This window comes from Physeter macrocephalus, chromosome 5, assembly GCF_002837175.3.
Source record: "Physeter macrocephalus isolate SW-GA chromosome 5, ASM283717v5, whole genome shotgun sequence".
Lineage (NCBI taxonomy): Eukaryota > Metazoa > Chordata > Mammalia > Artiodactyla > Physeteridae > Physeter > Physeter macrocephalus.
The window spans coordinates 72,187,271-72,202,068 of NC_041218.1; the positions used below are offsets into that span (position 1 = coordinate 72,187,271).

The following is a 14,798-nucleotide window of genomic DNA, read 5'->3' on the forward strand; positions in this document are numbered from 1 at the left end:
TTCTGACTTACTTCACTCTGTATGACAGACTCTAGGTCCATCCACCTCACTGCAAATAACTCAATTTCGTTTCTTTTTATGGCTGAGTAATATTCCATTGTATATACGTGCCACATCTTCTTTATCCATTCATCTGTCGATGGACACTTAGGTTGCTTCCATGTCCTGGCTATTGTAAATAGTGCTGCAATGAACACTGTGGTACATGACTCTTTTTGAATTACGGTTTTCTCAGGGTATATGCCCAGTAGTGGGATTGCTGGGTCGTATTATCTTTAATTTTAGGTCCTTTGAATTTACTGGTTTTTATACTTTAGTATGCATCAGCATAACCTCGAAAGCCTGTTAAAATGCACATTCTAGGACATGCTCTTTTTATGCTGATTCTTTGTAGGTTTATGTAGAACCCAGGAATCTGTATTTTTATAAGCATTCTAGATAAGTCTGAGGCAGTGATTTAACCTGGGTTTGATTATGTCCTGAATTATTAAACATTTTTTTTCTTTGCCTTTAGAAAGACAAATCTAAATGTACAAAATTTTAGAAAGACTGTAAGTGTGATTTCAGGGTAGTGTGTATTCTAAGCAGTTTTGTAGGGTTGTTCAGTACAGGAACAGAGTTTGATGGAAGATGAGGGAAATAATGTGTGAAAAATCCCAAAGTCTTCCCCAGACCACCAGTTATCTAGGAAGGCAATGCAATATTTTGAAAAAACACAGAGAATAAAATTTGCAAATAATTCTTATGAACTGAACAAGTACTAAATGCAAATGAGGAGACTTGGAGCAGGCGGACAGTGATTAGGATTTTTGTGTGCGGTTAAAACCACTCTCCCACTATTAGGGAAAGAGTAGAGCGAAGTGAAGGGAAGCTCTGAGTGAATAACAGGATGCAAACAGGGGGTGTGTGAATTCCTGCGGAAAGAACAATATAAACGAGTAATCATACAATCTTGTTAGAAAGGAAACTCGAGTTTTACTGTAACAATAGATATTTTTCCAAGAAAATACATCTATTTATTGTGAGTTTAAATAATCCAGCTTGGATGGGATCTTCTTAAACTTTGGAGCCGTGACTATACTTCTAAGACTGTCTGAAAAGCAGCACTTAAGTTTCAACTACAGCATTAATCTTTATCCATTTCTAGTTAATCAAAACATTCTAAAATATAACTTTGAGGTACTTGAACAAGACTCAGTCATTATGGTAAAGTTAGAAGGTGTTTCTTTGACATAATTAAACTGAAATTATTTTTTAATACATTTTGTAATTCAAGATTGTGCTGTATTCTAAATAGTGTGCACTGTGCTGAATTCATGAAGAAGAAAAAGAGGGGAAAAAAGCCTTCTGCCCTCTAATAGCTCAAGGTCGAGTATCTCAGAAACTGTGACAAATACTGTATGTGAAATCCTTTAAAAATATGCACATTAAATATTTATAATGCAACATTTAGAAGGATTAGAAGTTTCATTAGTTATTAGTTTTGGTTTCAACTTAGGAGCAGTGGGAACCTTTGAACGTTTAATCCTTGAAAACTCTTGAACTATATGTATTCTAGATAGTAAAGCTCAGAGAATTGTTTTTCAGTTTGTACACTCTTTATTTTACAGATGATGAAGCAATGATTATAAAATTTTCATTTTCATAATATGCTTTTTTTGTGCACTTAAATATGCCATTTATTGCCTATTTTTCTCACTAGAATGGAAGGTCCTTGAGAATATTATCAATATGTTTACTGTTACACCTTAAACACTTAGGACAATGCCTGCCCCAGAGTGAGCACTCAATAATTATTTATTAACTTAATTGTATTAACGTATCTGAAAAACAATGTGGAAATTCTAAATTATATACTTAGAAATATGGCTCTAGGGCTTAGTTTTTGACGTTAATATTTTGCTATTTCCAAATAAGCTTTCTGTTAATAGCCAATTATAATTATTGGTTCTATCAATTATAGTCTCTAAATGTTTGTTTTAAGGAATCAGAGCAGTAAGAAATTTTTTATTACATGGCTTTTAATTAATTGATTGGCTGGATCATACAGTGAAACGTGTAGAAGTATTTAAGGATTCAGTCTTCTTTGAACTAACTGTATCACTGTGCCCCTTCTTGGTGCTTTCAGAACTGCCCCTTACGTTCTTGTGCCATCCTCTTTGCTCCTTTGCCTTCACTTTGTGTTCATTATCTTGTTCCTGGGCCTATGGTCGTTTTCTTCTTTGCTGCATGTTCCTGTTGTATTAATACTTCCCAGTCGTCTGGCAATCTTGGTGTGTTTTTCAGTTTTGTCAGTGTAGTTGGGATGGACAAATAGGTCTCTGGATTTAAAGGAAAAAAATCACTCCCTTTGTAAATTTGATAGATTAAAAATTCCAGAATAAGGTGATACTTTATTTTTAATTTCTGCACAATGGACACATTTAAACATGTTTAAGGATTAATAACAATGATATATTAATAATAGATTAATTGAAATTGTAGAAGGTGTTTTAAGTTCTATTCAGTTTCCTCAGTAACATTGTTCTTCTGTGTTACCTTCTGTTCTTCCGTGCTTATTTTAACTGTTTAAAGACTTTTCTAAATTATGTATCTTTGAAGTACTTCTGTAGTGTCTTTTGTACTTTTAGGAAACAAATTTTAAAAATTCAAAATTGCTATTTTCTCATGTTGGTAATTAAACATAGTAAAGTGCAAATTTTGCATCTTGATAGATTAAATCAATGTTGAGGGGAGCCTGAAGACAGAAAATAACCAAGTGGAGCTATGACCTGGCAAGTCAGTGTGGACTTAGGTCTTGGAAATACAGACTGAATGCCTAAAATCTTTAACATCACGTTCACACTTTTTCCATCAAATTTCAAATTGTTAAAATTAAACTATCCCCTTCTAATTTAAAAAGAAAAGTAGAGAATAAAAAGAAGACCCCAGTCATAAAATGAGTTTTAGACTCACATATCATGTTAACTTTGAAATGGAAGATATTTAATAAGTTTAAATTACTTAATGACTATGATCAATCATAGTTTATTAAGAGAGAGTTAGATTTGGGTGGTTATACATAACCCAGTCTTTGAAATTGGTTGATGTGAAAGGAAAGGGTTGTTTCCTCCTATATTGTGTCTCTTAATGCCAGGGTCAAACAGTGGACATTGTGCTTGTTAACCAGTCTGAATCAGTATGGTAGTGTTTTATTCTTAGCAAGAGTAATTTCAACATGTAAAAATTTTGAATTAGATTTCATTATCAGTTTTAAAAATATTCATCATCATGTAAGGATTGTTTAAATTATTCTACTTTTTGACAGCAATCCCCCAAATTGATGAGAATGACTAAGCCACGTTCTTTGTTGAGACACAAATACCTAATGAGGTAAAAAAAGGCAGACAAGTTTTCTTTCTTTGAGACAATAGTAAATGTCAAGGGCATGTAGCATTTGTTAATTCTGTAAAATATTCATGGTAGTTATTATACCATTAAAATAGTCATTAACTGTGAAATCTTTTACATCCTTCATTAATCTCAGTCATGAGTTACTCTTTATGACATCTCTATAATTGAGATGTACAAGTTTAATTTGTGGAAAGGAAAACTTATAAACAAAAAAAAGGTGATTTTTTGTAGGCTGCATTAAGCCTGACAGAGGTGAGCTTGAGGATCTGAGTTTCTAATTCCAAAGTTCTGTGTTTGCAACCGTCATAGGGAATAGTTTTCTGGTTATTTTTAAAACTAGGCAGTGTAGGGGCAATGAGTCATGAATCATTATAAAATGGTGATTATTTTAAGCATGTATTAAGTGTAAATGTTTTACATATTGGAGTATTTTAAATTCACCAAGTCTAAAAATGCTGTGAGAGGAGAGGATGGTGAGAGTTAACTTACTTTATGTGGTGATCTAAAATTTATTCAACCTCATTGTTTACCATGGATCTTTTTTGACTTTATTTTACATTAAAAATTATATGTGCTCTTTTCTTGGTCTTCCTTCTGTACATACTTTAACAGTTCATTTCCAGTTCATTAGGTTTTCAAAAAAGAGCTATTGTGTTTATTCATCTTTATTTATTCATCAGCTTGTGTGTTTCTCTGGATTTCAGAACATTATCTTGAAAAACAAATATATATGCATGTATATATATGAAGAATGAGCTTGATCAAGCAGTAAAAATGAATTAAATAAAAAGCCTTTTTTAAGGGTTGATGTTTTATTAAGTTTAAGGCGTTTGTATGTGCACTTTTTTTTACATTCATAGGGTTTGGGTACTAACTTTATCTGCTTTTTTTTTTTTTTTTTTTAATTACTGTGTGTCAAGTAATTTACAAAACTTGCAGTATCGCAGCAATTGTGATTTCTAAATTCTAGAAATGTCCAAAGTAGGTTTGTTTGCCTAAAAGATCAGCACATTTGAAATCATCAAATAGTGTCGAGTTTCATTAACCCATGGTGTTATCCATTTTAGATGGTAATTTAGCTCTGTGTTTTTTTCCAGAATTTACATTCGAAAACATGAAACTCTAACATTCATGATACGTTCCGTAACTAAAACTGTAAGATTTAGAGACTCTTTTAAATTTTAATTTATGGACTTAATATAATCAAATCCATGCAAATTGAAACATGGATGGATGAAAAGAATGGTAGGACATTCTTATTGAGTCAGGGTATCGTGGTATTCAAATCCTGGCTTTTATAGTTAATAATATGGCCTCTTTGGATCAGGAATTTAATGTCTCTTTTCCTCAGATATCCTAACTTCCAGCAGAAGAGTCAAATTCTATGAATAAGTAAAGTGAAAAAATAATTTTATGATATTTTACATAGGATACTTTTATCTGAGTGTTTTCCTTCGCTTTGACAAGTATTTTTTTAAAAACAGTGACAAATATATAACAGAGTTTCAAACTGAACCTACACTCATTACATCCTTTATTATATGTTTTGCTTCATTCTTGTCTCTTTTAAATTTACTGCTTTAATAGGTTTTCTCTTTGATCATTTCCTAGTGTTATATGATTCTAGGATCCTTGATCCTTAATTGCTTGGCCATGAACAGTTCCAGTTGGTCATAAATTTATGGGCTTAGCTTTCTTTTTTAAACAGAGATTACCATTGGGGGAATATTAAAGCCAGCCAACTTTCAGCAATTTTCTCTTTTTTCTTCCCCAGGACAGATTTTAAATGTCTGTAGTTAAATTGTTTGACTTTTTGTGAGTCTTTGCTGATCCGGTTAATGGAAATATACATCTGCCATGTTATAGTGTTTTAGAAACTATTTTCACATGTAATGTAAAATTAATCACTTGAGGGTCTGTAATAACACACATTTATATTATCACTAATCATTTTTATTTAGTAATTATATTTATGTGTTATTTTTTAATCCTGCTCTTACAGCTTTTTGACTTTTTGATCAATCATTTTTAATCAGTAGCTCAAATTCGTTTATTTGTTTGTAGCTGGCGATTTAGATTTTGCAGTCATCATAATGTCATTGGAACAGTATTTTAAACTAGGAAAGTGAATAAAATATTCCTGAGGAAAGCATATAGAATAAGAGGGAAAATACCAAAGATGAAATGTTTTAAGGATGGGCAGAGAAATATGTGTGTGAAATATGAAACTGTATGTGAAATATGAAACTGTGCTATGGTGATAATGAGTTTGCTCAAAGATGACTTCATTTGGTGTTTCCAGTTCTTAAAGGGGCAAAGAGAAAATTGCACGTGAAAGTGTAAACTAAAGTGAAACTAAAGTCTACAGAAAAATAATAATACTAGAGGAGGTAATTTCTAATTCTTGGTTGTCCACAGAAGACATAAAGCCATTCAGGTGTCAGCAGTGGGAGGTTGAGAGAAGAGACAGTCAAATTGGATCAACTTAATGAACCTAGAATTGTCTGTATCGAATTCTTCTAGCCTTAAATTTGCCCGTATGATGTGGGAGTGCCTTTATGGTCAGTTTTACAGAACATTCTGTTGCCTCCTGCATTTTTGATAGTGTCTAGTTTCAAGTGTCTAGTCTCTGTGTTACAGAGGCAGCTTCCCTCTCTTTGTCCTGGCTCAGTAGAGGGAGACTGTGTCATGTAAGGGGAGTACCAGCAGGCAGGGGACATGGGGGGTAGTTCGGTTACTAACCCTGTGGCTTTAGATTAGACCTTTGTCATCACTGTTCCACAGTCTTCATCTTCTCAGCATGGACAGTAAGAATGCTTGCCTGCCTGATGTTTTAAGTGTGTAGTGGGTTTATCCTAAAAAGTAAGATCTTTGTGAACCACAGTTATAAAATTTAAATTGTATACAGTTGACCCTTGAACAACACGGGGGTTAGTCGAAAATTGGCAGGTAACTTTACAGTCGGCTTTCCGCATCCATGGTTCCTTCATCTCCAAAGTTCTGCATCCGTGAATTCAACCAATCCTGCAGTGCTGTATTATTTCCTGGAAAAAACCCACATGTAAGTGGACCTGCCCAGTTCAAACCCCATGTGTTTCACAGGTCAACTGTACATACAGAATTTTTTGTTATTGCCCTGTGTTTCAGTAGTAAATTATGTGGTTCTACTTTCGTCTTTATAAAATTGGGATTAGAATTACCTCCTGAAGACATATTCATAATGAACTCTTTAAGCAGAGGAAAGATAATTTTAGAAAGTACGAAGGAATGAGATCCAGAACGTTTGTGAGTTATTTCCTAAATCCAGATTTTCTAAGTCACTGGTTCTCAAAATGTGATACCTGCCCCTCAGCATCACTTGGGAACTTGTTAGTAATGCAGACTGTGGGGCCTCACCCTAGACCTACTGAGTCAGAAATTCTAGAGCGTGGAGTCCAGCAATGTGTTTCAGTAGCCTTCCAGATGATTCTAATGTCTATGAAAGTTTGAGAATCACTGCTCTGGCTGATTAAATTTTCCTACTTAGAATGCAGTTTTTTTGTTTTTTTTAATAAATTTATTTATTTACTTAGTTTTGGCTGTGTTAGATCTTCGTTGCTGGGCGTGGCCTTCTCTAGTTGCGGCGAGCGGGGGCCACTCTTCGCCTCGGTGTGCCTGCCTCTCATCGCGGTGGCCTCTCCCGCCGTGGAGCACAGGCTCCAGGCGCGCGGGTCTCAGTAGCCGTGGCTCGCGGGCTGCAGAGCGCAGGCTCAGCAGCTGTGGCACACGGGCCCAGCTGCTCCGCAGCATGTGGGACCCTCCGGGACCAGGGCTCGAACTCGTGTACCCTGCACTGGCAGGCGGATTCCCAACCACTGCGCCACCAGGGAAGCCCAGAACGCAGTTTTCATTCCATTCTTGTTTATGTGGAAAGCTAAATGCAACTCATTCCCCACTGAAAAGGTAAACTAATTGCTCTAGTTGGTTTCATTAATTCAGAGACCTAACATATCGTTACAGTAGAATTGCATGTAACTAAATGTAAAACTGGAAAAATGTTGAGTAACATCTTTGGAAGTTAGTTTCCACTTAATCGAGAGTGAGAATAGATCTAACTTTTAAGGATTTTTGCAGCTTTAGAATGATGTGTTTCTTTAGATTTGCTAAAAAGACAGTAACCACCAGTTATGCAACCTACATTCATTCATAAAGATAAACTAACATGTGCCTTTTTAAAACCTGAATTTACTTTTATTCTGCCTTGGTGAGTAGAAACTTCTAGGCAGAAAAAAAATCTGTGAATATCATCAGAAAGCACTGAACTGTGTACACCTAATCTTTGTCTCCTGAAAACTTAGAATGTAACATAGTTGTATAAAAAAATTTTCAGTTTCTTCCTTCTTTCCCTCAAAAGGACAATGCTTCATTTACCAAACAAACAAACAAACTTGATGTTACTGAAGTGAAATATCTATCTATTACCTCAAAGGATCTAGAAGGAACTCTTTTTAGGTACACTTATATATGATTGGAAATTATTTGTAAATACTCATCCATACTAGACTGGGGATGTTTTCATTATATTCAAGAAATACTACATTACTTAACCCTTTCTAATTTATAGATGTAGTTGGTTGAATTTCATAATAGGTGATAGCTTTGCTCTCTTTTATGCTTATATGAATGTGGGAATGGAATTTAACTTTTCCTACCAGAGGTAATAAAGGGGGATGATAAACATTATTGTAAAATAAATTGAATTTATATCAACAATTAGAGATTAAAAAGGCTTATGCTTTTTCCTGGCAAGACATTTACCATGTCATCTTTCTGTTTAAATGCCAACTACAGTAACAAAATACAAAGTATAGTTTACCACATGCCAATATTTTTTCCCGTGAATTTCTCTCTTGAAAAATTCAGAGCATGTTTTTTGAAGAGGAAATATTTGGCTTGTAGGGAGAAATGGAAATCTGAGCTTAGATGTATAAGGAAGGAAAGTGCCATATTAGGAAACATGGATATGATTAAATGCATGTGGGAATAAGACTTGAATATGGGAAAAAGACTTGAATCAGTTGGTAATAATTATATGGATAATATTACAATCTGATAATGCTGTGATATATTTACACTCTAAATTCCATTATCAATTAAATTCTTGTTTAATTGCATCATTCATCTCTCAAAGAGCAAATAGTTGAAATATTTTCACGGTTTATTATCTTAATATTCCACTAAATGCTGCAAGTCAGAGCCTTACACTTTGGAAGGTGTGCCGTTCCTGCACATGTGGGGAGGATTTTAACAAATGTCTCTTCAGTACGGCTAGTGTTTCCCAAGTAGCGGAATTGGCTCATGACTTATTTTCAGATATTATATTTTGTTTCTATGAACTGCCATGTATTTAATTCCAGGGGTGTAATGATTAAAGTGTCTTCTGCATCTGATGATGCATATAATTTTTATAACAGTTTACAAGTTTGAAGTACCTTCAAATTTATGTTGCACAGTCATCATAGCAGTCCCGTTAGACACTCATTAATGCTCCCTGTTTAGAGATGAGAAAACACTCAATTATCCCTAGTTTGCAACTTTTCATGTCAGCTTCCATAATGGTTTGAGCGTGTGTAAACTCAGCATATAGCCCATTTCCTCCATCCTTGACTATCAGTTACAGATTCAGGCATTAACCTAGGTACTCTACTTGTTATTTTAGCTCTCACAAGAATTTGTCTCCAGAGGTATCACTGTCCTAATTTAAAGATGAGGAAACTAAAGGTCAAAGGTGGTTAGCATGGGAGAGAAGTCTGGTAGGTGGTTAATAATAGCTCATGCACTTAGGATTAGGCTGCCTGGGGTCTTATCTAGGCTCTGCCACTTAAAGCTAGAACTTTGGGAAAGTTTCCTAACCTCCTTAAGTCTCAGTTTCCTAATCTACTGAAAGGACAGTAAGGCCAGTCCCATAGAACTCTTATGAAGATTAAATAAATAAGACGTAATAAATGGAGACTGCCTGACATACAGTGTGGGCTCTAAGTATCACATATTATTATGAAGGAAATTATTTAAGGCCACTCAGATGGTAGGAAGTCATATCCCCACATCATCTTCTTACTCTTCTATTGCTTTCTGATCAAGGCAAGAAATGTATATGTGAAAGTGAGTAGTATTAATTAATACATCTTCCAGTAACTTTAAGAAGGGAGAGGTGGTAGGTATGAGATCAAGCAATAGAGGAGAAACTTCATGGAAAGGCAAAAATTACATAGTTTGGGTCAGGTGGCTAGGACATAAAATAAGTTTTCTAAAAAGTCATATTAGTATTTCTTAGATGAGAATGGGTAGGGAGTGCACCCTTCTTGGACTCATCTTTGCACATATTTACTTAAATTCTTAACTGATTAATTATTAGCCTTAAACAAGAGAGCAACAGAAATACTTGTTTGCTTGTTTTTGGAAGGACCCTCCAGTGATCCTTCCCCCAAAGGCACTTACCACTTTTCCTACTTAAGCAGTAGTTATACATACGTATTAAATATTGTCCCTCTAACATTTAGAACTGTAAGCATTGTTGTTTAGAAAGAATTTATTCTTTTTCAAGTTCCTGTAACACTTTAATTAAATTCCATCCTGGTACTTAATGTTTTTGACATTCTTTTCTAGTTCTTCATTTCCATAGCTTATATGCCCTACTTAAAGGCAGAGTCTGTCTAATGTCTAATTACATTGGCTAATATCCCCAAAACAAGACCAGAAACAAATTGTAACTTACTGAGATGAATGGCCTCTTTCATTTCTTATTCAGCTTCTCAGTGGTCCAATAACTCTAGTGGCAACTGACATCATTCCATTGATTAAAAGTTAATTTTAAAAGATTCCTAATAAGAAAATTTAGACATTGTAAACTTGACACAATTAATATCTATCCATTTTTAGGATGACTTCGCTTCTTTCATAATGTCAGGGTTTGGGTTTTGTTGTTTTCTTTCTAATAGCAAATCTTATTGATATTTGGTATAACTCTTAAATTGTGCCTCATACTGGAGCTTTTGGAAAAGTAGGAGGGTGTAGTTAACCCTTACATTGTGAGGTTTTAATGCGTTCAAGCAAATGTGGCCACTGGAAAGCAAGGAACAACAAAGCTTACAGGAGAGAAAGGGAGGAAAGGCCTCTCTGTCCTTCACCTTTCAACGAGAAAAGATTAAGCCTTTCCTTTGGTCTTGGTTAACTGTTAGATCAGTTAATTTACCTCAAACTATATTTTGGCCTAAGGAAATCTGTTCTGTGGCCTTTTGGAATTGTTATATTCAGAGGCCAGGTTTTTGGCTTCTTCTTTCAAAGAGATATGCTTCAAGTTCTGCAAAGGCAAGGACTTGGCATAAGAGTCCAGTGTGACACGTGCACTGATGGTTTACCAGAAAATATGCTTCACACATGAAAATGTTTTATATGTGATGCTTTGCTCAAACTGAGAGAAAAATCTGGTTATTAATATATCTCCAGCTTATCACTGAGCCAGATTATCCTTAGCGCATAAAAATCTAATGAAATAAGAAATCTTAAAAGGAACGTCACAGTTGGTTTGGCTTAATGGTTTCTCTTATTTTAAATATCACAGGTTAAAAAAAGATCAGAAAAATAGAAAGGTGGTGTAATAGTGTCTAAAAGTTTAAACTTTATAACAGCACAATGTATGAGCTTTGGGAAATACTGCTAATAGTTAAAGCTACCAACTAATATTGAGCTGCTCTACGTCAGGAACTTCACATATATTCTAATTATTCTTCACAACGGCCCTGCAGGGTGTTTTTGCTTGTTTGTTTGCCTTTTCAATTATCACTTTACATATTAGGAGACAGGCTCAGAAAGCTCACACATTTAGGAAATGGCAGAGCTGAGATTTGAACTCAGCTCTGTCAGATACCAATGTCCATCCACATGTTTTAACTGAGAAAACATTTGAGAGTGCTTGGAAAAATGCTAAATAAGTGAATGGTAGCAATTATTATTTCTATTCAGCTGGGCTGCCTTCCAGACCATAAATGTGTGCACACACACACGATGCGGAGATGGGAAGGTGGGGAGATGCAGCATTACAGTGTGCTACCCTCTATAGTAAGCATCCCACCATCCCGTCAGACTCCCGTTCACATATGCAGTCCATAAGCAACTAGAAGATGATAATGAAAGAGAAGCCACATTACAAGGTGTAATACCTAGGAATAGACATAAAAATACTTTTTTTGTGGAGAACTTCAAAACATTCTAGTGGGACAAAAAATACAGACTTGAACAAATGGGAAAACATATGTGTTCTCACATTGATTCAACATCATAAAGACATTAATTCTCCATGAATTGATCTATAAATTTAATATGAACTTAATACTACTACTAACAGTTTTTTTTACCTTAAAACTAGACAAGAGGATCCTAACCTCAGTGGACATATTTTCTTAATAAGGCATTTGGTTGATTCTTCTCACCACCCAGTAGTTCACAGATATTAAGATAAATATGTAGAGACATATTAAAAATATTTTTATAGGTTAGGTTGTGAGGAACCTTATTCTCCTAAATAGATAAGAACTGGAGGAGTGTTTATAGCAATGTCATGGCAATTCTTTGAAACTCCTTAAGTAATATGCCAAAAATCATATAGTGAACTCATCAAAAATTATCTTTAAGAATCTGTCAGGGACTTCCCTGGTGGCACAGTGGTTAAGAATCTGCCTGCCAATGCAGGGACACGGGTTCAAGCCCTGGTCTGGGAAGACCCCATATGCCGCGGAGCAACTAAGCCTGTGCGCCACAACTACTGAGCCTGCGCCCTAGAGCCTGCAAGCCACAACTGCTGAAGCCCGCGCTTAGATCCCGTGCTCAGCATCAAGAGAAGCCACCGCAATGAGAAGCCCACACACCAACGAAGAGTAGCCCCCGCTCGCCGCAACTAGAGAAAGCCCGCGCAGCAAGGAAGACCCGATGCAGCAAAAAAAAACCCACCAGAATCTGTCAGCTGACTGGAAACCACCCAGTGGCAAAGGATTGTTCACTTAGTTACTGTAGTACCAGTAGATACCAATTTTTCAAATTATCTCTGTGTTTGGTGTACAAAGGTTTTTTATTATAGCTCTTTGAAACTGCTTATTTTAAAAACCACCTATACTATATCATTGTTTTTCCCTTTTTTTCATAGTTGCATTAAAGTCCACCCCAGCTGACAGAAATGAAGTCCAGGACAACTGTAGAACAAAATTCAGAGAAGGCCTGAACTTGCAGGAAGGAGAATTCTTACTGCAGGTAATTTATAGTAAATATAGTTCGTTTTCATTAGGACAGTTATAAATGGAAAATTAATTAACAGCCTTTTAATTATCCCCAGTTTATTTAGGACTCACCCAGCATTTCATACCACTTTCATCTGAAGTACAATAGTGGTATAATGTTAGTATTGTACATGAAAAAATGGAATTTTATGAAGCATATTTATTAGAAGTCTAGTTATCACTTTCCGTGTTGCATTTCTTTAAATAGCAAGAACTCCTAGATTATTTTAAAGGTTCTCATTTAAGACATTGGATTTATGTATATGTTTTGAGGAATATAGCTCCATTAAAATAATTTTATTTGTTAAATAGTTTGAAATTGTTCTTAACCTGAACTTTATTTTTTTCAATGTGTTCTTATAACTATATTTTCTTTTAGCAGCTGTGTGTGACTTATCAACTTGCTCCAGAATTTTTTCAACAACTGTCAGCCCTATTGTCATGCGCTAGAACTTGGAGAGTTTCTAGTAGATTTGTCTATAAAAGTATTTTAAATATTTTCCAATTTTTTTTTCTTTTGGATCTGATACGATGCTTGATTTATTTATTTATTTGGTATCTATTGGGTATTTATCTTGTTAAAGAAAGATAGAATGAATGTGTGTGCTATGAAGGATATATATATATATATGTATAACTGCATCACTTTGCTGTACACCTGAAAGTAACTCAACACTGTCAATTAACTATACTTCAATTTAAAAAAATGGTAAAAAAAAAAAAAGAAACTAGTTAAAATAAAACAAAACAAAACAGAAAAGATGTGTGCTATAATCTGCGCTATTACTATTACATAATAATTTTCAATTCTACCCAGTGAACTGAGTGGAGAACTTAATTTGCCATTGTGACAAAAAGTAGCCATAAGTTTCAGTAACTCCATTCATTCAGTAAATGCTTAAGTGTAACCTAACAATTTATAAGATTTTATTATAATTTTGTAATTGTGTTCAAATCCCAGATAGCGAAAATTAACTTTTGCTTCCATTATGTTAGAAAAAATTAAATATATTCAACCGTGAGTCGTCCTCCTCCTGCCTCTAGCTGAGGATTTTTATATATATTAGCTGAAACATAAAGACCCCTTATTCAGGTCACAGGAAGCATTCTAATAATTGCTGCTTAATGTGATTAAACATGCATCTTAGTTTATGTAGTAAAGTAATAAGGAAGTTCTTATCTCAAGTGAAAATAGACAAATGTGGCATGCTTAACACTTGTTCAACTGCTTTAAATTATGGGCCAGTGATTATCTTTTTAACATCTTTATTGGAGTATAATTGCTTTACAATGGTGTGTTACTTTCCGCTGTATAACAAAGTGAATCAGCTATATGTATACATATATCCCCATATCCCTTCCCCCTTGCGTCTCCCTCCCATCCTCCCTATTCCACCCCTCTAGGTGGACACAAAGCACCGAGCTGATCTCCCTGTGCTATGCAGCTGCTTCCCACTAGCTATCTGTTTTACATTTGGTAGTGTATATATGTCCATGCCACTCTCTCACTTCATCCCAGCTTACCCTTCCCCCTCCCTGTGTCCTCAAGTCCATTCTCTACATCTGCATCTTTATTCCTGTCCTGCCCCTGCATTCTTCAGAACCATTTTTTTTCTTTTTAGAGTCCATATATGTGTTGGCATACGATACTTGTTTTTCTCTTTCTAACTTACTTCGTTCTGTATGACAGTCTCTAGGTCCATCCACCTCACCGCAAATAACTCACTTTTGTTTCTTTTTATGGCTGAGTAATAGTCCATGGTATATATATACCACATGTTCTTTATCCATTCATCTGTTGATGGACACTTCGGTTGCTTCCATGTCCTGGCTATTGTAAATAGTGCTGCAGTGAACATTGTGGTACATGACTCTTTTTGAATTATGGTTTTCTCAGGGTATATGCCCAGGAGTGGGATTGCTGGGTCATATGGTAGTTCTATTGTTAGTTTATTGATTCTTCCAATCCAAGAACATGGTATATTTCTCCATCTGTTTATGTCATCTTTGATTTCTTTCATCAGTGTTTTATAGTTTTCTGCATACAGGTCTTTTGTCTCCCTAGGTAGGTTTATTCCTAGGTATTTTCTTCTTTTT

The 14,798-nt window shown here is 35.0% G+C and overlaps 1 protein-coding gene across 1 annotated transcript in view; it reads left to right on the forward strand.

The window, feature by feature from the left end:
* Nucleotides 1–14,798, forward strand: part of AHR (aryl hydrocarbon receptor) — a 51,988-nt gene that overhangs the window by 15,172 nt on the left and 22,018 nt on the right. Inside the window, exon 3 of the mRNA XM_007100219.4 lies at nucleotides 12,572–12,675. Coding sequence (XP_007100281.1) covers nucleotides 12,572–12,675 — 104 coding nt within the window. The remainder of the gene's footprint in view (nucleotides 1–12,571; nucleotides 12,676–14,798) is intronic.